Below are 23195 nucleotides of genomic sequence, written 5' to 3'. Positions count from 1 at the left end.
AAGAGCAATTTGGCCATTAACTGGGTGAGTGAACAGTCAAGCTCGATGACACTCCCTCTTGGGGGTGACTTAATGTGAGGTCAATGGGAAGTCAAAACAAAGACAAAGATCATTTTGATCCTTTCATTCGGCCAAAAGGAAAATGAATCTGGGAAACATTCTTTGTATGAAAGCTCTGAAAGTCATGTTTTTCAAGCAGAACTAGAACTGAAGCTTGGGTTTCAGGCATCAGAGCCCTGAGGCCTCTGGTTTTCCCTGGTTCAGAAACCACTTGGCTTCATGCCTGGGGGAATCCTGGGGCCACTGCAGAATGGAGACGGCCCCTCCTGTGGGTCCACGGTAAACCATAGTAGAGGCCTGGCTTGGTGCTAAGCAGCTCACCATCGTAACCACATGTGACACGTGATCCACACCATCCTGTGGACCACAGAAACATTGGCGACTCGCCAAAGGTAACTTACGCTAGTAAATGGTGGAGCCAGGCTCAGGCAGGTTTTTTTTTTTTTCAAGCCCAGCCTGTGCTCTTGGCAAATGAATCTCCAGCCAGAGGCAGATTTAGAAGTTACACAGTCCAGCCTCCTTCAACTGCACACATAACTTTTGTAAATAGTTGAATTGAGAAGTTAGGAAATGCATCTAAGTCCCCCTGGAGAGCTTTCCAGGAGAACAAAAAACACCCAGACCCCCCACCTAGGTGAGCCTTGCTCCTGCCGCCTCCCCTCCCTGCCTGCGTTGGGCTGTGGGACTGCTGGCCTCATATACTTCTGCCAGCAGGGGGAGCTGTAGAGGCTTAGGATGGAGATAACAACCACGACCAGCCCCCGCCCACTGCCCACAGAGCTGCCGCTGCCACCCTGAATGCAAAAGTCTCTGGAACTTTCCCCAACTGGTTAATACCACTGAATTCTGAACGTGTAAGAGAAAAGGATGCCTGAGTCCCCGGAATGTCAAGATGTGGAAAATGTTTTCAGATAGAGCTTGATAACGGTTTTCACAGGTGGTCCGAATTGGACCCCTTGGTCAGGAAACGGTGCTCGGCATCAGCATGCAACTAAACCTTATATAACATCTGAGAGACCTTTCAGAAGAAAGTCGTTTGTCCCTAGGCAACCTTTATGTACTAATATTTTCAGCTAGAAACTTGAATAGATGCTGGCTTTTTAAATGACAGGATTCACCTGAATTGTTTCAAAAATCATCCATTCATTCAATAAAAACCAAACATGTGTTAGGCACTAAGGCAGGCGCTGGAGTCCGAGGGTGAGAGAACTGGGTGCATTATGAGAGATGCATTTGAAACAAGGGTTTAGAAGCACAGCCTGCTTCCCTGCCCCCCCACCCCCGCCATAAATGAATAAGCTGTGTAAAATGAAGTACAGTGCAACAATTAGAACCTAAGCAGAAAAAGGAGACAAGAAAAAGGGAGTGAACCCACGTGGGGCTGAAAGTGGCTTTTTGAGGTGAGTCAGGTATCAGGACTCTAAATCAGCCAGGGTTTCCCAGGATAGGGGCTGAAGATGTTAGTGGCAGTCCAGCTCCCAGGAAGAAGCCCTAGCATGGGAACAGGGCGCCATCTAGTGTCTTTACAGCCTCAGTACATGCCACAGATGGCTAAGGGCCCCCCGAGCCCCGCCCCCGCCCCATCCGAGAAATCAGGTTGCGCTCACATCTTTTTATTTTTGAACTTTTTATTTTGTATTGAGATATAGATAATTAACAATGTTGTCATAGTTTCAGGTAAACAGCGAAGGGGCCCAGCCGTGTGTGTGTGTGTGTGTGTGTGTTCCGTTGCTCAGTCATGTCTGACTCTTTGTGACCCCAAGGACTGTAGCCCCTGCCAGTCCCTCTGTCCATGGGATTTTTTCCAGGCAAAAATACCGGAGTGAGTTGCCATTTCCTCCTCCAGGGGGTTTTCCTGACCCAGGGATCAAACCTGTGTCTCCTGCATGGGCAGGTGAATTCTTTAACCTTGAGCCACCTGGGAAGCCAGCCATCCATATACATGTATCCATTCTCCCCCAAACTCCCCTCTCATCTAGGCTGCCACATAGCATTGAGCAGAGTTCCATGTACTGTACAGTAGGTCCTTGTTGGTTATGTTTTAAATGTAGCATTGTGTACATTTCCATTCCAAACTGCCTACCTATCCCTTCCCCCTCATCCTTCCCCTCGGCAACCCGAAGTCCATTCCCTAAGTCTGTGAGCTTGTATTTTTCAAGGGCTGGAACAACTGCTGGTCAGCATGGTCTCCAGAAATTGCTTGGTCTGTGGTCCAGAAAACCCCTCGCTGACAACCTGGGGCTCTGATGAGTAAATCTTCTCCTGCTTCTGAAGTTCAAGGGGAGCAGAAGGCAGCGCCTGCGTCTGTTTGACTTGAGAGGAGCTTTCATTACAAGATGGCCCCTTTCTCAGAGGTGCCTGGAGTTGGATCCCTGGCATTGGAGACTGGGCTGGACCTCCTGGCAGCACACTTCAAGGAAGGAGTAACACATTCAGGAGACCCGGGTTCAATCTCTGGGTTGGGAAGTTCCCCTGGAAAAGGGAATGGCAATCCACTCCAGTATTCTTGCCTGGAGAATTCCATGAATAGAGGAGCCTGGCGGGCTACAAACAGTCCATGGGATCGCAAAGCGTCGGACATGACTGAGTGACTAACAGTCAAAATCATAATCACAGTCAACACATTCAGAGAGGAGATGTAAAGGAAGAAGAAAGTAAAAATGGAGTGTGAAACGTTGGGTGTTTCAGGAGAGTGGTTGTTATAAGTGACCATGTCTTAAAAACATAAGACATGTTTTTTTATGTTATATATATATTTTATGTTTTTTATATTTAATAAATACATTATTTTAAAAAATAAATAATAGTTGTAAAAAAATCTGCACTGTCTAAGAGAAAAAGAGGAGCTTCATTTACTGAGTGCCTATAGCATACATGCATTATTTAGTCTTCATAATCACCAGTAATGTCGACATTTTGGGTTCCATTTTACAAATGGGTAACCTGAGGTCCAAGGTCATACAGCTAGACTCTCCCTGCCCGACCCCTTCCCACTTTCATTGCTGTTGGACTTTGTACCCCTTCAATCTTCAGAACCCTGGGAGAGAGGGTAACTCACGCACTATGGCCAGCAATGTGACCCCAAAGGGCCGTCTTACCAAAACTCCCCAAGAGCTGGATACACAGCTTGCTCATCCACAAGCCAGGCAGAGCTGGCCTCCTCTTACCTACCTAGGGCCCACGGAACTCATTTTTGCCTTTTTTCCCTAAATATAAAAACTTATATTTCATTGGGAAAACATCAGCTTGGAAATCCTAGAGGCTAAAATCATTTCTCTAATCCAGAGAAACAACAGTAGGAAAGTAGTGCTCTGTACAGTTGGCAACTGACTGCCCTGCCCTGGGCCTTAACTGGAATCTGGAAGTTTCTCTGTGGTGACTGAACTTCTTTTTAATTTTTTATTAGAGGATAATTGCTTTATAATATTATGCTGATTTCTGCCATGCGTCAACATGAATCAGCCACAGTATACATATATCTCCTCCCTCTTGGACCTCCCTCCCATCTCCCACCCATCCCATCCCTCTAGGTTGTCACAGAGCATTGGGTTGAGCTCCCAGTCAGCGGCTGAACTTTTATACAAACCATGAGAGAAAGGAGAAAAGAAAAACCAGAATAAAGAAATAAACAGGGCAGGTACTTTAGTCCCTTTTCTTTTATCAGTAAGAATCCTTTTTTTTCCTCCTGAGATGTGAAAGCTTAGGACAGGCTCCCTTGGCATGCTCTGCCTACTTGGGCTGGTCTTCTGGACAACCCAACCCTTTGGACGCCTGCCCTCACCTAACACCTGAGGGCTGGCTCCTTGCTCCTTCGTTGCTGGACTTCTGGATTGCACACTTTGCACCTGTCATGACAAGCTTGGGCTTATGACTTCTGGAAGTCACTGACGTCCAGCACTCAGGCCTTCAGCGTGACTTCATCCTGACCTTCAACAGTCTATCCTGCTCTAGAGCTTTACTTGCTCCCATGCCCTGGGTGACAGCAGATGGGAAGGGGTTATATGGGTAGGGACGTGGCTTTGCCCCTCATTTCCAGTCCTCAGCTTTGGGGGGCATAGAGGGAATCATCGGGGGTGGAGGTCAGCAGGGCCCAGGGCATCTATGAGTCACCACACCACACAGTGATACATAACTTCAGGGGAGTGGAGGTTATACATGAGTGACAGGAGGCCATCTCAGATCATCACCAAGAAGCTGAAAGAGGGACTCTATCAGAATTCATTTCAGTGTTGATTCCATCTGCACCAGCAAAACCATCACTCTGCAAATCCACATGTCATGAAAGGAATAATGGTACCACCTTCCCCAAAAATCTGCAAAATTGCCTTCATGGTGCAAAGCAATAAAAATTTAATTAAACCAAATATTTACAATGGCAGAATCTAAAGATAGAAATATTGATAAATAAATAGACATAAAACTCTTTAAAAGAATATAAATACAGGATTACTATTTATAAAATCAGTAATACCTCATGTAGTAGTATACATGGCACTTTATGACAAACTGTGATATTTTTCATCATTTGGAATAAATAAAGGTTTTTCTAAATAAAATGCTTTTCTACTCCCTGCGCCATGCTTTGAAAGCGCTCCCTCCTTCTCCTGTGCTGCCCGTCTACCAGGCTGTCAGATTTCCTTTAGTTCTGCCAAAAGACACCCTTTGATCCCCCCCTTTTCAGCCTCCTCCTTTAGTCTGCTATGGGCCTGGAAACCAGGCAGTCACGTTGGTTAGAACAGTTTGTAAGTGAATAATAAATAGAATTTTAACGAATGGCTCTAGGTTGCTAACTTATAAATAGAATGTATGGCCTTGGAAAATAGCCAATGCTCTGGTTTTCCATCTGGGTTCTGGGTTGGTAGGGATCCCATGAAAATGAGGTGTGAACGTAGTTTAAAAAAAAAAAAAACACAGATATACTGACTGTTTACTGATTAACTCTATGATGTAGCATGGATTTGCTGTTTTTCTTTGAAGTAGACCTGATAGCCCCTAGGTCAGGTAAGCAGACTGACACCCATCACATGCAGGAAGCCCTTTAAGAAGCTGGGTGTTTCAAATCTACCCGTACATACCAAATCCAACTATCTGGAGATACTGTTAGCAGAAGATCACTCAGTGACCTCAAAGGCCAGAGCCAGCCCATCCCCACCCCCAAACCTTGCCAGTTCTATTATTTTCTGTACTCTTGAAAGTGCAATATAGGTCTACTCCACCCCCAGACAGTTAAAACTTAGCCTATGCTGCTACCAGTTTATAGATGCCAATTTACATATGTCTATAAACATATCATTCCCTCTTCAGATCTTGAAACCTAGATAGACTCTTACCCCAAATATGATGACACAGCATGTCTAAGGTCATTTAAGTTGGACACCCATAGAGGCAGTATCATACAAAGGTAAGCACACCAACCCAGAGTCAATCAAGCCATGTCTCTGCTTATGGTTGTGGTCACTGGGGAAAAGAGCTGCTCTTGACAACCCCAAGGCAATCTTTACTTCCTCACTTCTCTTTTTGTATGCTGCCCATTCTCCCAGATGAGAACGTGATGACTGGAGACACGGTCCTGAAGAATTGTAGGTGGGTTGAATGTGGGTTGGTCTCAGCTAAAGGCCACTCTTGGTCCATATGCAGAGTCCTCAGTGAGGATCAGTGAGCTTCCAGCCTTCTCAGCAGTACAGAGCCATCATTAGCCACTGGAATAACGGGGAAGCAAGTTACAGTCCATTCAGACCCATCTCTGACATTCAGTTAAGGATGCTTCATCTCTCAGTCACCTGGTGACTGGACTTGGGGCCTCCTCCCCCTCATTCCTGGGAAGCCATGGAGACAGGACATTAATGGATGGCTTAGCCAGAGGGACCACACCATCTGGTGGTAAGTATAAATCAACCTGAAATATAATCAACCTTGACTTCTCCTGGTGCCTGTGAATGATGATAGCCAGAGATGCAGGTTGATTCTATATTCAATTCACAATGCAATTTTCCCCCACGAATTCAATTTGGCATGCTCTTGATAGCAGTGCGCAGGTGTGTGGACCAACTGGGCAGCAGAGATCCATTAGAGCATATTCTACATGTTTACATTTATGAACCCATTTGTCTGACAGCTTTATATGCGTGTGATGAATGGTCACTCTAACTCACACAGTGGGGATCTCTGGGAGGCCACACCCCGGGCCAATTACATAAAAAGGGTGATGCTGATGCTGGTGATGATGAAGGTGATAATGGTGACGTTACCAAAGGGACTAGAGAAAACCCCAGAGTGAAATCCCAACAAGTTGGCTGCTACTCCCTTCAGACCACCTTGAATGACCTTCAGATCTCCTTAGGGAACCAGAGATGGTCAGGGCTGCAGACACTCTTAGAGACCACCTCACTCAGCCAGCTCATCTCACATATTGGGAAGCTGAGGCCCAGAGTTGTAACATGATTTGCCCACAGATGGTTACAAGGGGTACTGTGGCTTGTAACTGTCTATTCTGTTGTTGATAGCACATTGTTTTTTAGAAGCCTCCTCAAGCTGTGGGCTATCCTGTGTCGATTGCCACACTGACATTGTCCTGCTCTCTCAGTGCTGAGTCTGCTATGGAAGGACTGCTTGAGATCAGGAGGTGGTCTTGGGGACCTTTGCTTGGGGATGGGCTCAGGAGTTCTAAAACCATTGCCTCTCTAGCTGCATCCCACCTTCACACTCAAACATGGGAGTGATTGAGGGTAGACACACACTGTGGGTCCCTATATCTTAGAAAGTGAAAGTCAATCATGTTCAGCTGTTTGCGACCCCATGGACTATACAGTCCATGGAATTCTCCAGGCCAGAACACTAGAGTGGGTAGCCTTTCCCTTCTCCAGGGGATCTTCCCAACCCAGGAATCCAACCCAGGTCTCCCACCTTGCAGGCAGATTCTTCATCAGCTGAGCCACAAGGGAAGCCCACCAGGGAACCTTCTATATCTTAGAAGGTTATTCCATAAAATGGACATCTTGGATCAAGAGAGAAACCCCAGCTTTTATCAATCCCTTCCTAAGCAGCTCAAACAGAGAATGTGTTTTATTTTTTTGGCCACCCTGCATGTGGTATCTTAGTTCTCTGACAGGGGATCGAACCTGCACCCCCTGTAGTAGAAGCACAGAGTCTTATCCACTGGCTTTCTAGGGAAGTCCCAGAGAATGTTTGAGACAGAAAGGGCAAATGATTCAACTCCAGACACCAACGTCTATGCAGCAAATACCATCTAACACCACATCTGGCCCATAGAAGGTGCTCAGTAAATCCATACAACCTGAGTCATCGGGGAAGATAATCAGTGTCAGACACAGTGTTGTTTTCCCCTCAGCATATCACTTCAATCATTCAACAAACACTTGTACCTTCCCGTGTGCCTGGCACACAGCGGGTGCCCCATCAGAACAATGCCTGAATGAATGAATGCAGTGCTGCCTCCTGAACTCAGCAGAACGAAGGGTCCCCAGCACCCTTCTCCTTCACAAGACCCTGGACCCACACTGACCACCACTCTTTAAAATGACGAGACTCAATCCCGTGGAGAAGGTCTTACCTCTGGCTTCTGGAGGTATATCCCTTTGCCATCTTGGGTCAAGTTTTGGAAGACATCTGTGAAAATGCAGCAGAAAGGAACACAGTTAATGTATGTGTGTGTGTGTGTGTGTGTGTGTGTGTGTGTTGGAAACATAAGGGACCATGCATCCCCTCACCCGGGAACCCAATTTTGGCCTTAGTGCAACCACACACGCCACACTTGTTCTAAGCAAGCCACCCCACACCTCTGCCCTGGAACAGACAAGGCATCCGTGAGTTTGGGGAGATGCAGCCAGGTTTCACAGAAACAGAGCCAGCATCCCCAGAGTTCCCTGAACTGGCAGCTGTCCTCTTTTTGCTTGAGCTGGGGACAGGTGGGCAATCCACGGGGAGAGCAGAGGAAGCCCGGGTCCACCCTCCTTCCTACCAGCTCACCCTCCATGTTCTCCACACGCAGCATCAAGTGGACAAAGTTGACGAAGTCCATCTGGAGGTCGGGGCGGCCGTAGCGGATAAGCATCAGTTGGCAGACATCATCACTGAGCACGATTCCTGTAGGGAACATAGGCTCCAGCCGTGGGTGCTGGGACCACACACCTAGCTCCCCTCCCACCTGATGCCCCTAAATTGTCCCTCCATCTCCAGGACCTGATTCCTAATAGCCCGGGGTCTTCTTTGACAGGGTTCATTGTGAATTAATTACTTATCTTACTAATCTTATTTTCTCTCCTTTCTCTGTCCCTGTCCCCTAGGCAACCAGGAGGATCTCTTGATCACCCGGGTTACTGGCCTTCCAGGCAGGAGACAGTCTGCTTAGTGGTCAAGAGAATCTGTTTTGGAGTCTGGGAGTCCTGGAGGTAAGCCCCAGGTAACTTAACTTATCTGAGCTGCTATTTCTTCCTCTGCAAAGTGGGGATTATGTCTAGGTGCTGGCAAAGACTAAAGTGTGGGTGTGCCAGACCTCAGCAAATGTTAGCTGTGAGCATATTGGTAATAACCCATGTTTTAGTTAATCACAGATACTCATCTTTGGGCCTCTGAACTCAGTGAGTAACCCTGCTCTTTAGAATGACTGCAGGCTTCCCTAGTGGTTCAGTCAGTAAAGAATCTGCCTGCAATGCAGGTAGACCCAGGTTTGATTCTTGGGTCAGGAAGATCCTCTGGGGAAGGAAACAGCAACCTACTCCAGTATGCTTGTCTGGAAAATCCCATGGACAGAGGAGCTTGGCAGGCTGCAGTCCACGGGGTCACAAGAGTCGGACACAACTTTGTGACTAAACCACCACCAGGACGTCACGCACCCCTGCCCCACCCCTGTCCCACCCTCAGCCCCACTCCCCGCCTGCTGTGTGCCTACCTGCCTCCCTCATGGCAGCCCTCAGTTGGGCCCAATTCAGGGATCCTGACCGGTTAGTGTCTTGCTTGTGGAAAACCTCCTGGGAAGAACACAAAGCAAAGGCTGAGGAAGCCAGCCATCTCCAAGCACCCCCTGAGAGCCCCTTGCACCCCAGTATCAAGCCTGCAGGACTGCTAGTAAGCATGAGGCTCCATCTTCACCAGCTGCCCAGACAAGAACAGGCTGGGGTCTCCTGGCCGGGATCCCACCCCCTGTCCCAGTTGTCCTTTAGGCTGTAAGAGGGGGCAGTCTTTTGTCATGAAGGATGGAGAGACAGGATACAAATAAACATGCTTAATCTAAGCGAATTATCCAAATTTTGAAGGGCTTCCAACCTGATGACTCAGGAGACAGGAGGAGAGTTGTGAGCACTGACTGGAAAAGTAGGCAGGAGCCAATTTATGAAGGACTCTAAAGGCCATGCTAAGGGGTGTGAACTTGATCTGAAGGCCACAGAGAGTCTCTTCCTTTTAGTTAGGTAAGGAAGGAGGCAACGTGATCAGATGTCACTTTCAAAATTCAGAAGATGATTGCAGCAGGCTCTCTGGGTTTGGGAGGGAGAGGAAGAAACACTCAAAGGACACTTGGGAAGACTGGGTGAGTGGTTGGGTGGTGTCAGGCGAGTGTATTCTCGGTTCTGTCTCATCTCAACAAAAATTTGAAGTGACGGACATTAGAGCCCTCGGCATATCATAGCTCTCAGACAGACCGTGCTATATAGCTCTCAGGTCTTGGACAGACCATGTTATAGCTCTCAGGTCTCGAACAGACCCTGTTATAGCTCTCAGACAGATCAGTGTTACAGCTCAATTTTATTTAGAAAATAGCAAGAAAATACACCCTAGAGGTGTGAGGGCATGCCGACCCAAAGATGCAAAGAGAAGAGAAGGGGAGACCCAGCCCTTTGGCTCCTCTTTTTATATGTTTTTTTCCTCCCCCCCTGGGCCTGCCCTATGTAAATTGGGCTAGCCAGGAGTGCTGTTTGTTCTACCTGAGGTCCTCACTCCAGTCCTTGGACCTTTCTTTGTTCTATTTTTGCGGACTTTTCCCTTCCTTGTCTTTTAGCCATCACCATTCTGGACTCTTGTTTCCTATTCTAACTACCTAACAGTAGAAAGGGCTGAAAGGGAGAGGAGTCTTTTACAAGTTTTGCAGAATTGCCATTTATGCACCATCCTGCGGGAGGCAGGCTAAACACTTGTTCTCACCTTATAGAACATCAGCTGCTTCCACAGGTCCCTGAATTCCTGGATACTCACAGTGCCGGATGCGTTAAGCTGATAGCAGGGTTAAGATCAAAGCCCCCACGGAAGTTTCATGCCCACTTCTGGAGGCAGTGATGGGCCCTCCACAGAGCCGCGGGCAATTTGGGACGCCACAGTCAATGTTGGACAACCCTAGCTGGCCTCCCCTGGCTGGTCTGTCCAGCCCAGGGCTCCCTGGCCCTTGCTAGGAAAGGACAGAAAGAGCTGGAACACGGCAATGCTGGGAGGAGAGGTGGGGATGATGGTGGTGACAACAGCTTCCATTTAGTGAAACAGGGTGTTCTGATGTGGCCGATTTGATACAGTTTAAATAAAACATATAAATATTTTATCACTGTTGTTAAAACTAACTTATGGATGGATTCAGGCACAAGGGTGGATGAGGAGGCCTTTTATATCTAGACATTTTGTGACAAGTTAACAGCTGAATGGTTGGCTCTGCAGACCATGTCCAAGTCCCCCCACATCAGAGAGACTGGGTTAAAAATCCCACCACACACCAGCTCTATTGAAGCCCTGACTAGCGCTAGGTGGGCCTAGCGCTGAGCTACACACTTGACCAATGGAACTTCATTTTCACCTAGCAGTTGGGGTAAGTACTAACTGCCCCCTGCTATGGATGATGAAATGCGAGCTCAGCGACTATGATCTGGTCCAAGTCCATACATCTGGTGACAAGGCTGGGACCTGCCCCAAAGCCTGCACACCTGACCACCATCCCCCATCGCCCCTGGCCTCTGCAAAGTTGCTAACAAGATTCTTTGTATTTGCAACCCTCTTCACACTATCCATTCTACATGCCTCTCTGTAGTGTGGGTAATTAAACTCCAGTTAACTTGTCCACTTAGAAAAGCAGAAGGTTTGCTAGAAAGATCACAGGGTTGAGAATAAGGAAAACTGAGTTCTCGGCAGGTCACTGAACTCCAAGCTCTGGTTTCCTGATCTATAAATGGGGGCAGCTGCTGCCCCATCAGCAAAAGGAAAACTCAGAACCCTGAGGCTCCTTTAAAAGCTTCTTGTCATCCAGAGAAGTGTTACTATCCACCACCCTGCAGCTGCCTCATCCTCACTCTTAGGAAATAAACTTACTGTTATTAATAACAATGCATGCATGCTAAGTCATTTCAGTCATGTCCGACTCTGTGAGACGCTATGGCCTATAGCCTGCCAGGCTCCTCTGTCCATGGGATTCTCCAGGAAAGAATCCTAGATTGCATTGCCATGCCCTCTCCCGGGGATCTTCCTGACCCAGGGATCGAACCTGGGTGTCATGCATTACAGGCAGATTCTTTATGTCTGAGCCACTAGGATATTGATCATTTATTCAATGACTCAGTGACAGTTCTGTCCTTAGCACTTTATCTTATTTGCATACCAATCCTACAGAATAGGCTTTAACACCACCCCCAGGCTACACATGAGGACTTTGTCACTCATCAGAGCCCTAGTTTAGTGCTAGGGCTGGGTATCAACCCCAGGCAGTCTGGCTCCAGGGCAAAGCTCTCCAACAGCAGAATGCATCTACCCACAAACCTGGAAGGATACATCCAGCAGAGCCAGGATACCCTGACAGGCCTCAAGGCTGAAGAAAGGCTGTTTGCTTCCTAGACCTGTGAAGGAACAGAAAGAGTCTGCATGGGAGTGGCCCTGGGACTGCGTGGCCCTTTTTCCAAACAGGAAGAGGCAGTGCTGTCTAGACCCTCCATGGGTTCCAAGGAGCATCATTTATGTTGGGGGTGGGGAGAATAAGAGCAGTGGAGACAGAGAGAGAAGGCTTGGCGGGTGGGGGTGCAGGGGGTGATTCCTACCCCCAAGGAAAGCAGTAAAACCCTGCAGAGAACATTCTGGCTTACACAGTGGGACAGATGAACATGGCCCTTTGTACCTGGTGGAGTGGCAGAGGGGTGACATTTTGTAACTGGGGGAGTGGCAGAGGCAGGTAGCCAGCTAGTCACAGACTACCCAGCCTGAAAGAGCAACTTGTTCAAGCTCCCACCCAAACTGGGAGACAGCCTCAGACATCTTGACAGTGCTCCTATCAGCGATGGGACCTCTCTTTTTCACTTGAACCCATAGCTCCAAGCCTGGAGAAATTTCTCATTTAACTCCAAAGGAACCTCTTTTCTCATTCATTCACTAGTCCTAGTTCTACCTCCAGAAAAGCATAAATAACTATCTGTCCTCTCCTCGACATCTCCCCTCCATTCTAAATATCTAAACATTTCTCCAACGCTTCCCCAGATGACATGGTTTCTAAACCCTCACCTCCCTCTTCCATGAGCTATGCTTTGCCAGCTTCTTCCTAAAATGTGATACCAAGACTGGAACACACTCCTGCAGCTGCAATTGGATTAAGCAGAGTACAGTGGGTCTATCACTTCCAAAATTTTCAGTCTGCATTTCCCAAATTAGGTTCCAAGGAAGATGTTTTGCAGAGAAAGGGTTTTGAGTTCAAATACATTTGAAATATTTTGTATCTACAAGCCTTTTCTCCATTATCATGTACCTTAGCACGTGACTGGTATAGAGGAGTCAACACTGAAATTTTGTTTACTGCAGAATTACCTAAGCTCAATTGACCATAGAACGTAACCCCTTATATTTCATGGAACACTCACTAAAGCCTAATTTCCTAAGCACAGTTGACCATAGAACCTAACCCTTTTTATTTCATGGAACACTCACTAAAACCTTTTGGTTTCTAACATTTCTTGGAACATGATTTCAAAAACACACATCTAAAGCTTCCATTAAATACCGCCTGAATTTGGATTAGCTTATTTAGCAGCAACTTAAAACTATTAGCACATGTTAAGCCCAAGGTCAACTAAATTAACCAGATATCTTTCAAATAAACTGCCACAAAGATGAGGTCTCTTCTGTTATGAACTTGTGCAACCAATTTTTTAAAAATTACAAAATGGCAGTTTTTAATTATCACCCTGACTGCATTTCATCTTTTTGGCTTGGGCACAGCTTGTGGTGAACATTCTGAATTTCAATTCTGTTGTCTGTTAATGATTCCTCCCAGCTCTGTGCCATCTGCAGATCTGATAAGCCTTCTTGCCCTGTCTTATTCCAAGCCATTGATAAAAGCTGAGGATGTGTAGGGGGACCAAGGGCAGAATACAGCGCTTCATCTAAGTATCTAAATATGTAGACTCTGATCCGTAACATAGAATTATCCCTCTGGTTTCATATTTATATAACTCTTGGGATTGATGCTAAAATTTTGAATCATATTGCTACTTTCCAACCCCCACTTCATCACTTGTTATGGGAGACTTCACCAACTATTTTGCCAAAATCTATAGTAGCTCTTTGATCTGTCCACCAGAAACACTCTCATAGGAATAAATGAAAGCAATGTGTCCATCCATTCTTTTAAAAATTTAAATGTGCTGAAGCCATCTCTTTTAGATAATTTCCATAGAATTTTTTTTTTTTTTTTGATGAGGAGTAGGGAGGGGGTGCATCTCATATTCTATCATTTCTAGAGCCTCGCCTTCTGGCTCTTTTATGATATTTGAGTGTGGTTTTGAGAAACCCTCTGGAAATTATACAATTTCAGAGTTTGTTTGGGTTTGAAGTCTTGGCTTCATACAAAAGAGAAGCAATCAAATACCCTTCAACTGTTTGGTTTACTTTTTTCATTTTAAGGTTCATTCTCTTGCCTGGAGAAATTATGTTCTTCTCATTCAAAATCTACATATAAAATACTTTTAGATGGGCTTTAAGCTTTCCTGATGATTTATGCCAGGCTTCACACAAAGGCATCCACATGGAATTTCTCCTGTGTGATGTGCTCCCTTCTATCAGATTTTTCTAGGTTAATCAATTTAAATATGAGCTCATCAGAGATCTCCCTGGTAAGCTACCAATACTTATTTATTCGCTGAGTTGAAGAAATAAGTGCTATTCTTCCACATGGACTTTCTAAGCCAAGAAAGGAATACTCAGCTATTCTTCTCAAACTAGCAAACTAGCAGAAATCTTTATTTTCTCTACCATGTATCTCTACACACCCAACTAAGAAAAAAAAAAAAAAGAACTATTTCCCCAAGCTGCATAAATTCCTCTACCTCTGTCTGAACACACGACCCACCTGGTGTAGGACACAGCTGCTGGGGAGACCAGTGGGCATTCACATGGCCCACCAGGAGAAAGAGAAGCAGACCCAGAATTCAGAAAAGTTGTGTCCCCTGAGTCCAACAGGAATGACTGAAATACTCACCTGACCAGGGCATATGGTTCAGGATATTCTGCAGTTGGATCGCATTTATTTCTGGATACTGAAGTGGAAGCAGAGGGTCGGGAGAAAATCATCATTCCTGAAGGCTCATTAGATGAACCCACAGATAAACAAGGCTGGGAAAAGCCTCTCCCACATCTGCTTAGCACAGCACATATGCCATTTCTGGGCAGAATAAGTGACACTGTTTTCTTATACATAAGGACGTGACTAGACATATAATTAAATCCAAAATTTCATAAGAACTTCAACAACAGTTTAACTGAGTGTCAAATTCAGAGTGCCCCAGCAGGGCAGGACTCTTAAGAGGTAGACAAATAGAAGTGTTTCTCAAACTGGGTTCTATAGAGATGCTGCAAAAGTTTAGCAATTGAGTTTCAATTTTATTCTTATTTAACTATCCTTAGCCAAGAATCCAGATTTCCATTCTAGACTTCATCAGAAGCCACTCTTTACATGGACATTTGACTTTAAAATATGTTAATGAAATGTAAGTACCATAAATTTGAACTTATAAAATGGTTATGATACCTGTTTATATTTATCTGTTTTATATATCTTAGGATTCTCTATGAGATTCCCTTTGATAAAAGGACTGCAGCAGAAAATGTTTGGAAACCCCTGGCATGGAGGAAAATTCTTAAAAACATTACACAGATTTTGATGTAGCCTCTATGACTACACTAAGCAAATGCCAGTGTGAAAATGAGAAAAGATGGGAAGGCAGGCAACTTGTGAATTAAATCAGGAGTGTTACTGATGCAGGAAGTTCATGTTCTTCCAGTTTTAAATGACATCTCTCAGATGTCAGACCCAGATTTCTTGCCCTGTTCCTAACTGGGTTTACTGTCCTACAAGTTAAGAATGGGGTGGCTTTCTGCTGGTGCTCAGACCTGGGTCAGCCCAAGGAAAGAACTTGAAAGGCTACCAGGTGGGTAGCCTTCCTCTTCCCCAGTCCTCTTACCAGTCCCATCCTCTACAGGGGACCACCCACGGGGTCTTTCTCCCTGGGTTTCCCTCCTCCAGACACCCCAGGGTTCGTCATGGCCACACCCCACCCTCCCCTCCCAACACTGAGTCTCACCCCTGCCATGTTCCATTTTTTCAGGGTTTAAAAATTGAAGTTGTTTCTCCCACAGCAAATCAAGGTAGCTTCCAAGAGCAGATATGCATTTTATAAGAGGCTTCTGAAAACAATGGCTCTATTCATTTGTCTAAAAACTTGAGGGCTTTCCTGGAAAGTGGCAATTTGGGGACTAGGAAGCCTTAAATCACAACTTAAACACAGGATCAAACAGAGACAAACCCATTCTTCATGAAATTAGAAGCTCCACAGTGTCCCCTGCTCCTCGTTACCTCCCCTGGTCAACTTACCTTTTCAAAGAGTTTGGTGAAGAATTCATCCTTCCCTTCACTTTGGTCTACAATTTCCTATAGAAACAGACATACAGAAGGACAAGGTCATTCCCTGAACAAATGGACTCTCATGCATACACTAATGGGTCATGGCCCCCAGGCCTCTGAAATCTATAAACTTGACCTTGAGCACTGCTTTAAATTTTCTACCATAGCCTTCACACACATCCCTTGTTTCTCTAACCCTCAGTGGCTTGGGAGAAGTAGCAAACCATGAAAGGGGCAGAAGAAACACCAGGTAGAGATAAATAAGAGCATGGATGTGTAACTCATGCACAAGGGCTCTGGGCCTTCAAGACCAAGGACCTGATCAGAAGGGCAGTTCTCCTGGTACAAAAACAGCAGAATCTGAGGACTTTCAGGGCATGATAGATAACACAATATATGTGCCATAGAGCGCTTCCCCAGTGGCTCAGCAGTAAAGAATCTGCCTGCAATGCAGGAGACAAGGAGATTCCAGTTTGATCCCTGGGTTGGGAAGATCCCCTGGAGGAGGAAATGGCAACCCACTACAGTATTCCTGCCTGGAGAATTCCATGGACAGAGGCTGCAGTCCATAGGGTCGCAAAGAGTCAGACACAACTGAAGCGACTGAGCATGCACATGTGTGCCACAGAGTAGGGCCTGCAGGATCTGTGGACCTCTTCCCCCTAAACCCTAAACGTGAGGGGAGAAACCTGCCCCCCCGGCTTTGTGAACAGATCCAGTCATGTGGAAATCCACCTGAAAACTCACCTTAGAGAAGATGACACTGGAATTGCTGCCAATTTCACTGAGAGGGGAGAAAAGACAGACTTACTTCTTGGGGATAGCCTTGGGAATCTTTTGGCCAATACCCTCCCTCATCTTCCCAGTTCCTTAGCTAATGCGCCACGCGGGCCTTGCCCGGCTCCACCTCATGCCCCACTTGCCCTTGAAGTGTGCAGTCTGGCACACAGCTCAGCACTTGGCTGTACTTCTCCACCTGCCCTGCATTCTCAACCCCTGCATTTGCTCAAGATGAGCCCCCCACCCCGACCCCATGTGCCCTTTCCTCCCCCCTGCCCCCGCACCCTCATCTAACTACACCCAGTCACACATTAAGGCTCAGAGGTCTCATAAGGCAGTGAGACCCAGGACCAAGTTAAACTACCTACACCCAAAACATGAAGGAAAAAGAACTGGGTCCTAAGTACTGAAAGGCAGTCATGTCAAAACAATCCTTGGCAAAATACAGGCCTACCTCCTTTCACTGTGCTTCGCTTTATTGTATTTTTCACAGATTAAAGGTTGGCGGCAACCCGGTGTTGAGCAAGTCTATGGGCGCCATTTTTCCAACAGTATTCACTCACTGTGTGTCTCTGTCACATTTTGGTAATTCTCACAATACTTCAAACTTTTCATTATTGTTTTATTTGTTATGGTGATCTGTGATCAGTTTTGTTATTATTGCAAAAGATTCTAACTCCTTGAATGCTCAGACAATAGTTGCCATTTTTTAGCAATCAAGTATTTTTTACTTAAGGTATGCACATTGGATTTTTTTTTTTTTTGGACACAATGCTATTGCACAATACTACAATACAGTATAAACATAACTTTTATATGCACTGGAAAACCAAAAACCCCTGTGACTCTTCTTAATGAAGTATTTGCTTTATTGCAGTGGTCTGGAACTAAACCTAAGGTAGGCCTGTTATAAGTTTGGCTGGGGTGTAAGTATATTGAATTGTCTGAGCCCAATAGTTGATGACAGCCTCCCTCATCTGAACAATCCCAGTGCCTCCTGTAGGAATCACCACCTCCATGAAGCAACCCCTGCTTCCCCCAGTACCATGGAAAGTTAGCTCAGATGCTCCTCCTTGATGTTCTCCTAACACCCTGGGCAAATAAACACTTGCCCCAGACAAAGTGCCACATAAATAACTGCTCACATATCTATGTCCTTTCCAGACTTTGAGCTCCTGGAGGGCAGGGCCCAGGCCTTTCTAGCTTTTTCTCTAGCAGACTGTTCATTTGTTAGGAGAGCAGGGAGGAAAAAGTGAAGGTGTCTCCATGCAGAGAGCTGCCCTGCTCTCGGGCTCACCCTGTCTCTCTTCTGAGTGGTCACAGAGACCCCTCCACCATTTTCCACTTACTTGCCCTCCCTTGGCCCAAGTGGACCCCAATGTCCGGGAGAGGATTGGCTCTTACTGAAAGATGTGCTTCCTGGAGAAGACTCTGAGGACGAACTCAGACTCCTGCCGGGCCTCAGATGTGCAGGGCACGATCACGTACATCCCTGGCTCCAGCCACAGTTCCTGGCTCACTTCCTTCTCTGTGAGAAACGTCACAGGGAGACTCAGGGAAGCATTTTTCCAGAAGAACTCAGAGGGCAGTTTCTTCTGGGCATCAAAGCTCTGTAAATGGAGGACAGAGGGCAATAGATGAGGTGATCACCCAGGGCTTGTGGTCAGGCCTGGGCACCTTGTCCAAGAGCCAGGACTAAAGTGACCTCTGATTTGCCAAATGCTACCTGCCCCAGTGGAGGGGTGAGGAGTGGAGAGAAAACACCAGAACATGTCCTGAGTGGGCACCTCTGCTGGAAACTTACATGAGGCTGAATACACTGGCCGTTTGATTTGACTTTGTGTTAAAACAACATCATGCATAGAATGAGGTGAGGAATGTCACTGCGTCTACACATACACGTTACATTTGAGGCTCAGATAAGGTAGGTTGTCTGCACAGAGTTACCCAGCAGGTAAGAGTCTCTGCCAGTACTGGAATTCAGGGCAGCTAAGCCCCAGTGCCCATGTTCTAGATCCTTCCTGATGCTGCCTCCAGGTATGCACTACAGTTTCAAGGTTGATTATGACATGATTGTGGTCACAGGTACACACATACTGAAAGGTCGGGCATGTTGAGGCATGCCCCAGAAAAAGTGCCACAGACGAGTTCCGGAGGCTGGCTAAACTTCCGGGGACCAACCCCCTGCAGCCTGGTCCAATCAGGTACCGACCTGGAGCCCTTGGACACCAACTGCCGCTGTAGCCCGCGCTTTCTTCCTTATGTGAAAAGACCTGGCTTGGACGCCGGCCCTGGCTATAAAACCTCTCCCCACCCCTCATACCTCGCAGACTCCTTTTGTCTCCTCGCTCACCCGCCCCCTGGAGTTCTGCCCGAGAGCGACCGCCCAATAAAGGCCTTCATCAACGGTCCTTAGAGGTGGCTCTTTCTTCCCGCGCGTTTTCTAACATCTGTGTGGCTCTTTCTCCCCGCGGCATTTTCTAACACATACCACCAGCCATCTCCCTCCATACAGATCACCTGGACATTCCACACCATCTCAGGGAATATAGCCTCATTAAAGGGAAAGAGGACTGGCCAAAATCCAGAAGACCCAATCAGAGGTCTGGTTTGTGTTTTGTTTTTACATCATATTTTTATTCTCTCTTCCTCTCTCCCTCCCTCTTTTATTTCCCCCTCTGGCCCTATTTCTCTCTCTCACTTCCTCTTCCCTTGGCTCTCGTGCAGGCTATGGTGGTCCATAGGGGGATGCACACCTTTGCTGATAAAGACACTACACCACATAAAGACATTTCCCCCATTCCACTCAGGGCTGGGGAAACAAAATGTATGTCCTAGTCCTGCTTGCTTCCTTATTGAGAAAATGAGAACTAGAGAATCAGTCCATTGCTGTCTTTGCCCTGGTTTCCAGGAATCTCAGAACTCACTTATACAATCAGCTGTAGCAGCTGTCCTATGTGTAATGTTCCTGGTAGAATCAATTGCTTCCTTCTCTGTTGTCCATTTATAACTTTTTTCTCTCCAGTTGAATTCTATAACTGGTTCATGGTTTTGCTCTGTTTACACTTTTTATTGTAGGTTGACCTAAATTCTATTTAGGAATAGGCTTGATATAAATAACTTTTTCTTTTTAAATTAATAGGTAACTTTGGAAGCACTCAGTATTCCCTCAGGAGAGAAGGAAAAAAAAAAAAAAGCCCAAACCGAACTAAGACACCCAATGCAAAATGGTTTCTTTATAAAAATCCTTTTACTCTAATCAGTCTAATCTGAGAAAATTAAGTTTTTTACTCCTGTTTTCTTTGGGAAACAAAATAATAGCTACCACCCTTCAGAGGCCGGGATAGCTCAGGCCTTCTTAACTGATCCCTCTAGGCTGCCACTGCAGCTGAAACAGCTATCCTTGTCCCCTGCCTGTGTTTTCTGTTTTGTTTTCCCAAGCCTTTGTCCCTGTTTCCTAGGCGGTGGGCTGTATGGTCTCCTGTTGTCCCCTCTGTTATAGATCTATTTTATTATGGGCTTCATAACTCAGGCAAGATTGTAATTTATCATTCTTCCTCTGCTGTGACAGTCTGCAATATTTGCCCTAGGTATTTATGTAGAGATTTAATAAATTCTAAAATTTATTGGTTCTGCATCAGGCTCAGACGTCTCTACAGAGGCACAGGGACATTCAGGGGTCCTTGGATAAAAAAGAACAGCTGATGTTCTTTGCTTGCACACACAGGCAGTTGGCATTATTGCCAGCCCTTTCCAGAGCTCCTTACATAAGGCTCCTGCAGTCACAGTGACACCAGCCACAGGGGACATCACTCCCAACCAGGGCCAGAGGGCAAATGTGAGACTCACCTGGTTCACCTGAAAAACAAACAAAAAAAAGAGGCCTCATTAGGCGGTGATCCAGCTCTTTCACAAGCACAAATTCTAACAGAGGCTGATTTACAAGAAGACTCTACCCAGAGGCCACCGCCCCTCCCAGAAGACTTGTTGTTCTAGTCAGTGACATTTTAACCCATCATTAGAAATTCTGGAAAGGGGTGAGGCAAGGTAAGGTTGGCTTGGGGGGAGGGGCAAAGGGAACCAGAATTAACTGTACTAACTGTGTGCCAGGTACAATGATAATCACTATCCACAGGATCTTCTTCTGCTCCACCCTTTGCATAATTATCACTGTCCCCATTTTACAGATGGAGAAACTGATGTTCAAATGCAAGGAGGAGGCTTGTTTTAGATCATGTATTCCCAAGGGACAGAGACAGGATTTGCACCCATGGTGGACAAAGGAGGTGGGCAGACAGAGACAGGTGGTAAAGAGGACAGGGAATGGGAAGAAAGGATAAGACCCCACGAGAGGCCTACTGACCCTGAAGAGGTAGAAGCCAATGGCGAGGTGAGGCTTCCGGTTGCGGTGCCGGTGTCTGGGCTTCTGGAGCAGGGACACCAGCACGCTGCAGAGCATCTGGGACCTCCTGCCCTCCTGGGGCCTCCAGACCGACAGCAGGAACTGCGGGTTCTTCCAAAATGTGTCTAGGGCAAAACACAGCAAGGTGAGACAGGTTTCCCTAGCATCCTGCTCGCCAAACCACAGGGAGGGGCACAGATCCAGGGTGCCTGCCTGGGATTCCCACTCCAGGGCCACCTGGACAGAGCTGGCGCCTCTTCCACCATAGCTCTGTCCCTCTCCCACCCACCTCCTCCACCTCGGGTTCTTTTGTGGACACACAGGCCAAAGGTTACTCTCCCTGTATTAATAGTTTTGGCCCAGCACACTGCCTGGCACAGACTTTGTGTCCTGTATATTCATTGCCTGGGTTGGTGACTGTGTTAACTAACTGGAGAGTAGATGCCCCTGGTGCCAGGGCAGCTCCATGTTAATGGAGACCAAGCCTTAGCTTATGGGCAGCTTCAGCCTTTGGGGGGGACATTGCTGCTACTGCTAAGTCACTTCAGTCATGTCCTACTCTGTGCGACCCCATAGATGGCAGCCCACCAGGCTCCTCTGTCCCTGGATTCTCCAGGCAAGAACACTGGAGTGGGTTACCATGTCCTTCTCCAATGCATGCATGCATGCTAAGACGCTTCAGTCGTGTCCGACTCTGTGTGACCCCATGGACAGCAGCCCACCAGTTTCCTCTGTCCATAGATTTCTTTAGGCAAGAATACTGGAGTGGGTTGCCATTTCATTCTCCGGGGGGGACATTGAGGGGGAGAGAAAGTCAGAACTAAGACCACTGTGACCTTGCTGAGATCCTACCCCTCTAATCTTTCCTACCATGGAGATGGCTCAGTACCTCCACTGTGGAGAAAGGGATGCAGTCCCCAAACCATTGCACTTGGAGAATGTATATGTGTTCATCTCTTGTACTTGATGACCTGGGAATCCTTGACTTTGTTTCCCTATCAAACTCTAAGTAAGGAGGGCCTGATACATACAATATAAATACTAATCTCAATCCTGCCTGTTACCCCGTTGTTACTTCAGCATATCAAAGGCCTTGTCCAAAAACCGCAGAAAGATGTAACTTTTCTATTATGCACATGCACCTGTGGACTCCTGGTGCTGGTTGGGAAAGAGAACCCACCCTCTACAAAGTTGCAACCCCAACAGATGGGCAGCTTGACAGCATTCTATGCCTCTGTGCAAATCAGGGCAAAGGTGTCCCATCTTCCCGCTTGACACAGCCCAGGGCCAGCACACACAGTTCGGCCAGCAAAGCCCCCTACCTCCTCAGCCAGGTGCCCTGGGCAATGGCTCTGCCCACAGTCCCACCTTTGCCTGGAGAAGCTGCCACATTAGACACGAAAGCCTCTGGCTTCCATATACAGACTCACCTCGGGGCGACTTCATCCGGCCCCCAGCAGTGCTCCCATTCTTCCATCTCCCCTCCAGCAGGGTGTATGACCACTTTTGGCCCACCTCCTGAGTCAGCAGGCCTGGGCTCAGTTTACAGATGACCAGAAGCATGAAATGTGCTTTAAAGTCCCGCAGTGACATCCTGTGTAGAGGATGAAAGAAAGAAAAGAAAGTGTAGTCGCTCAGTCGTGTCCGACTCTTTGCAACCCTGTGGACTGTAGCCCACCTGGCTCCTCTGTCCATGGGATTCTCCAAGCAAGAATACTGGAGTGGGTTGCCATTTCCTTCTCCAAGGGATCTTCCCGACCCAGGGATCGAACCTGGGTCTCCCATATCACAGGCAGATGCTTTACCCTCTGAGCCACCAGGGAAGCCCATGGAGATGACATTCAGTCATCAGGACCAGAGGGAAGCTGTAACTAAGGACTGGGCACCTAGCCCTGTCTAGACCCAGAGCCCCATCCTCCATGCCCTCAAGCAGACCCAGGAGAGTGCGGCTGGCTGGAGCAACATGAGGGTCCATCACCAGCAAGTGGTGCTACGGAGAACTCTCTGTGGCTGAAAGCAGCCTCCAACAATGGCTGCCTGAGGGCAATGATCCTGTGCCACTGACGGTGGTGATAAAGCAGAATT

The 23195-nt window shown here is 46.9% G+C and overlaps 1 protein-coding gene across 1 annotated transcript in view; it reads right to left on the bottom strand.

Annotated features, from left to right (window-relative positions):
- Window positions 1-4394: 4394 nt before the first annotated feature.
- Window positions 4395-23195, bottom strand: part of CAPN14 (calpain 14) — a 38179-nt gene continuing 19378 nt past the window's right edge. Inside the window, exons 10-22 of the mRNA XM_043470481.1 lie at window positions 22541-22704; window positions 21072-21235; window positions 20558-20566; window positions 18113-18318; window positions 16676-16712; window positions 15899-15955; window positions 14507-14564; window positions 11818-11882; window positions 10216-10284; window positions 8969-9047; window positions 8047-8163; window positions 7631-7686; window positions 4395-5759 (exon numbers count right to left, since the gene is read on the bottom strand). Coding sequence (XP_043326416.1) covers window positions 5733-5759; window positions 7631-7686; window positions 8047-8163; window positions 8969-9047; window positions 10216-10284; window positions 11818-11882; window positions 14507-14564; window positions 15899-15955; window positions 16676-16712; window positions 18113-18318; window positions 20558-20566; window positions 21072-21235; window positions 22541-22704 — 1108 coding nt within the window. The 3' untranslated portion in view covers window positions 4395-5732. The remainder of the gene's footprint in view (window positions 5760-7630; window positions 7687-8046; window positions 8164-8968; window positions 9048-10215; window positions 10285-11817; window positions 11883-14506; window positions 14565-15898; window positions 15956-16675; window positions 16713-18112; window positions 18319-20557; window positions 20567-21071; window positions 21236-22540; window positions 22705-23195) is intronic.

This window comes from Cervus canadensis, chromosome 5 (assembly GCF_019320065.1).
Source record: "Cervus canadensis isolate Bull #8, Minnesota chromosome 5, ASM1932006v1, whole genome shotgun sequence".
NCBI classification, from domain to species: domain Eukaryota; kingdom Metazoa; phylum Chordata; class Mammalia; order Artiodactyla; family Cervidae; genus Cervus; species Cervus canadensis.
The sequence above is the reverse complement of the archived record's forward strand: the minus strand, read 5'-3'. Positions and strand labels throughout refer to the sequence as shown.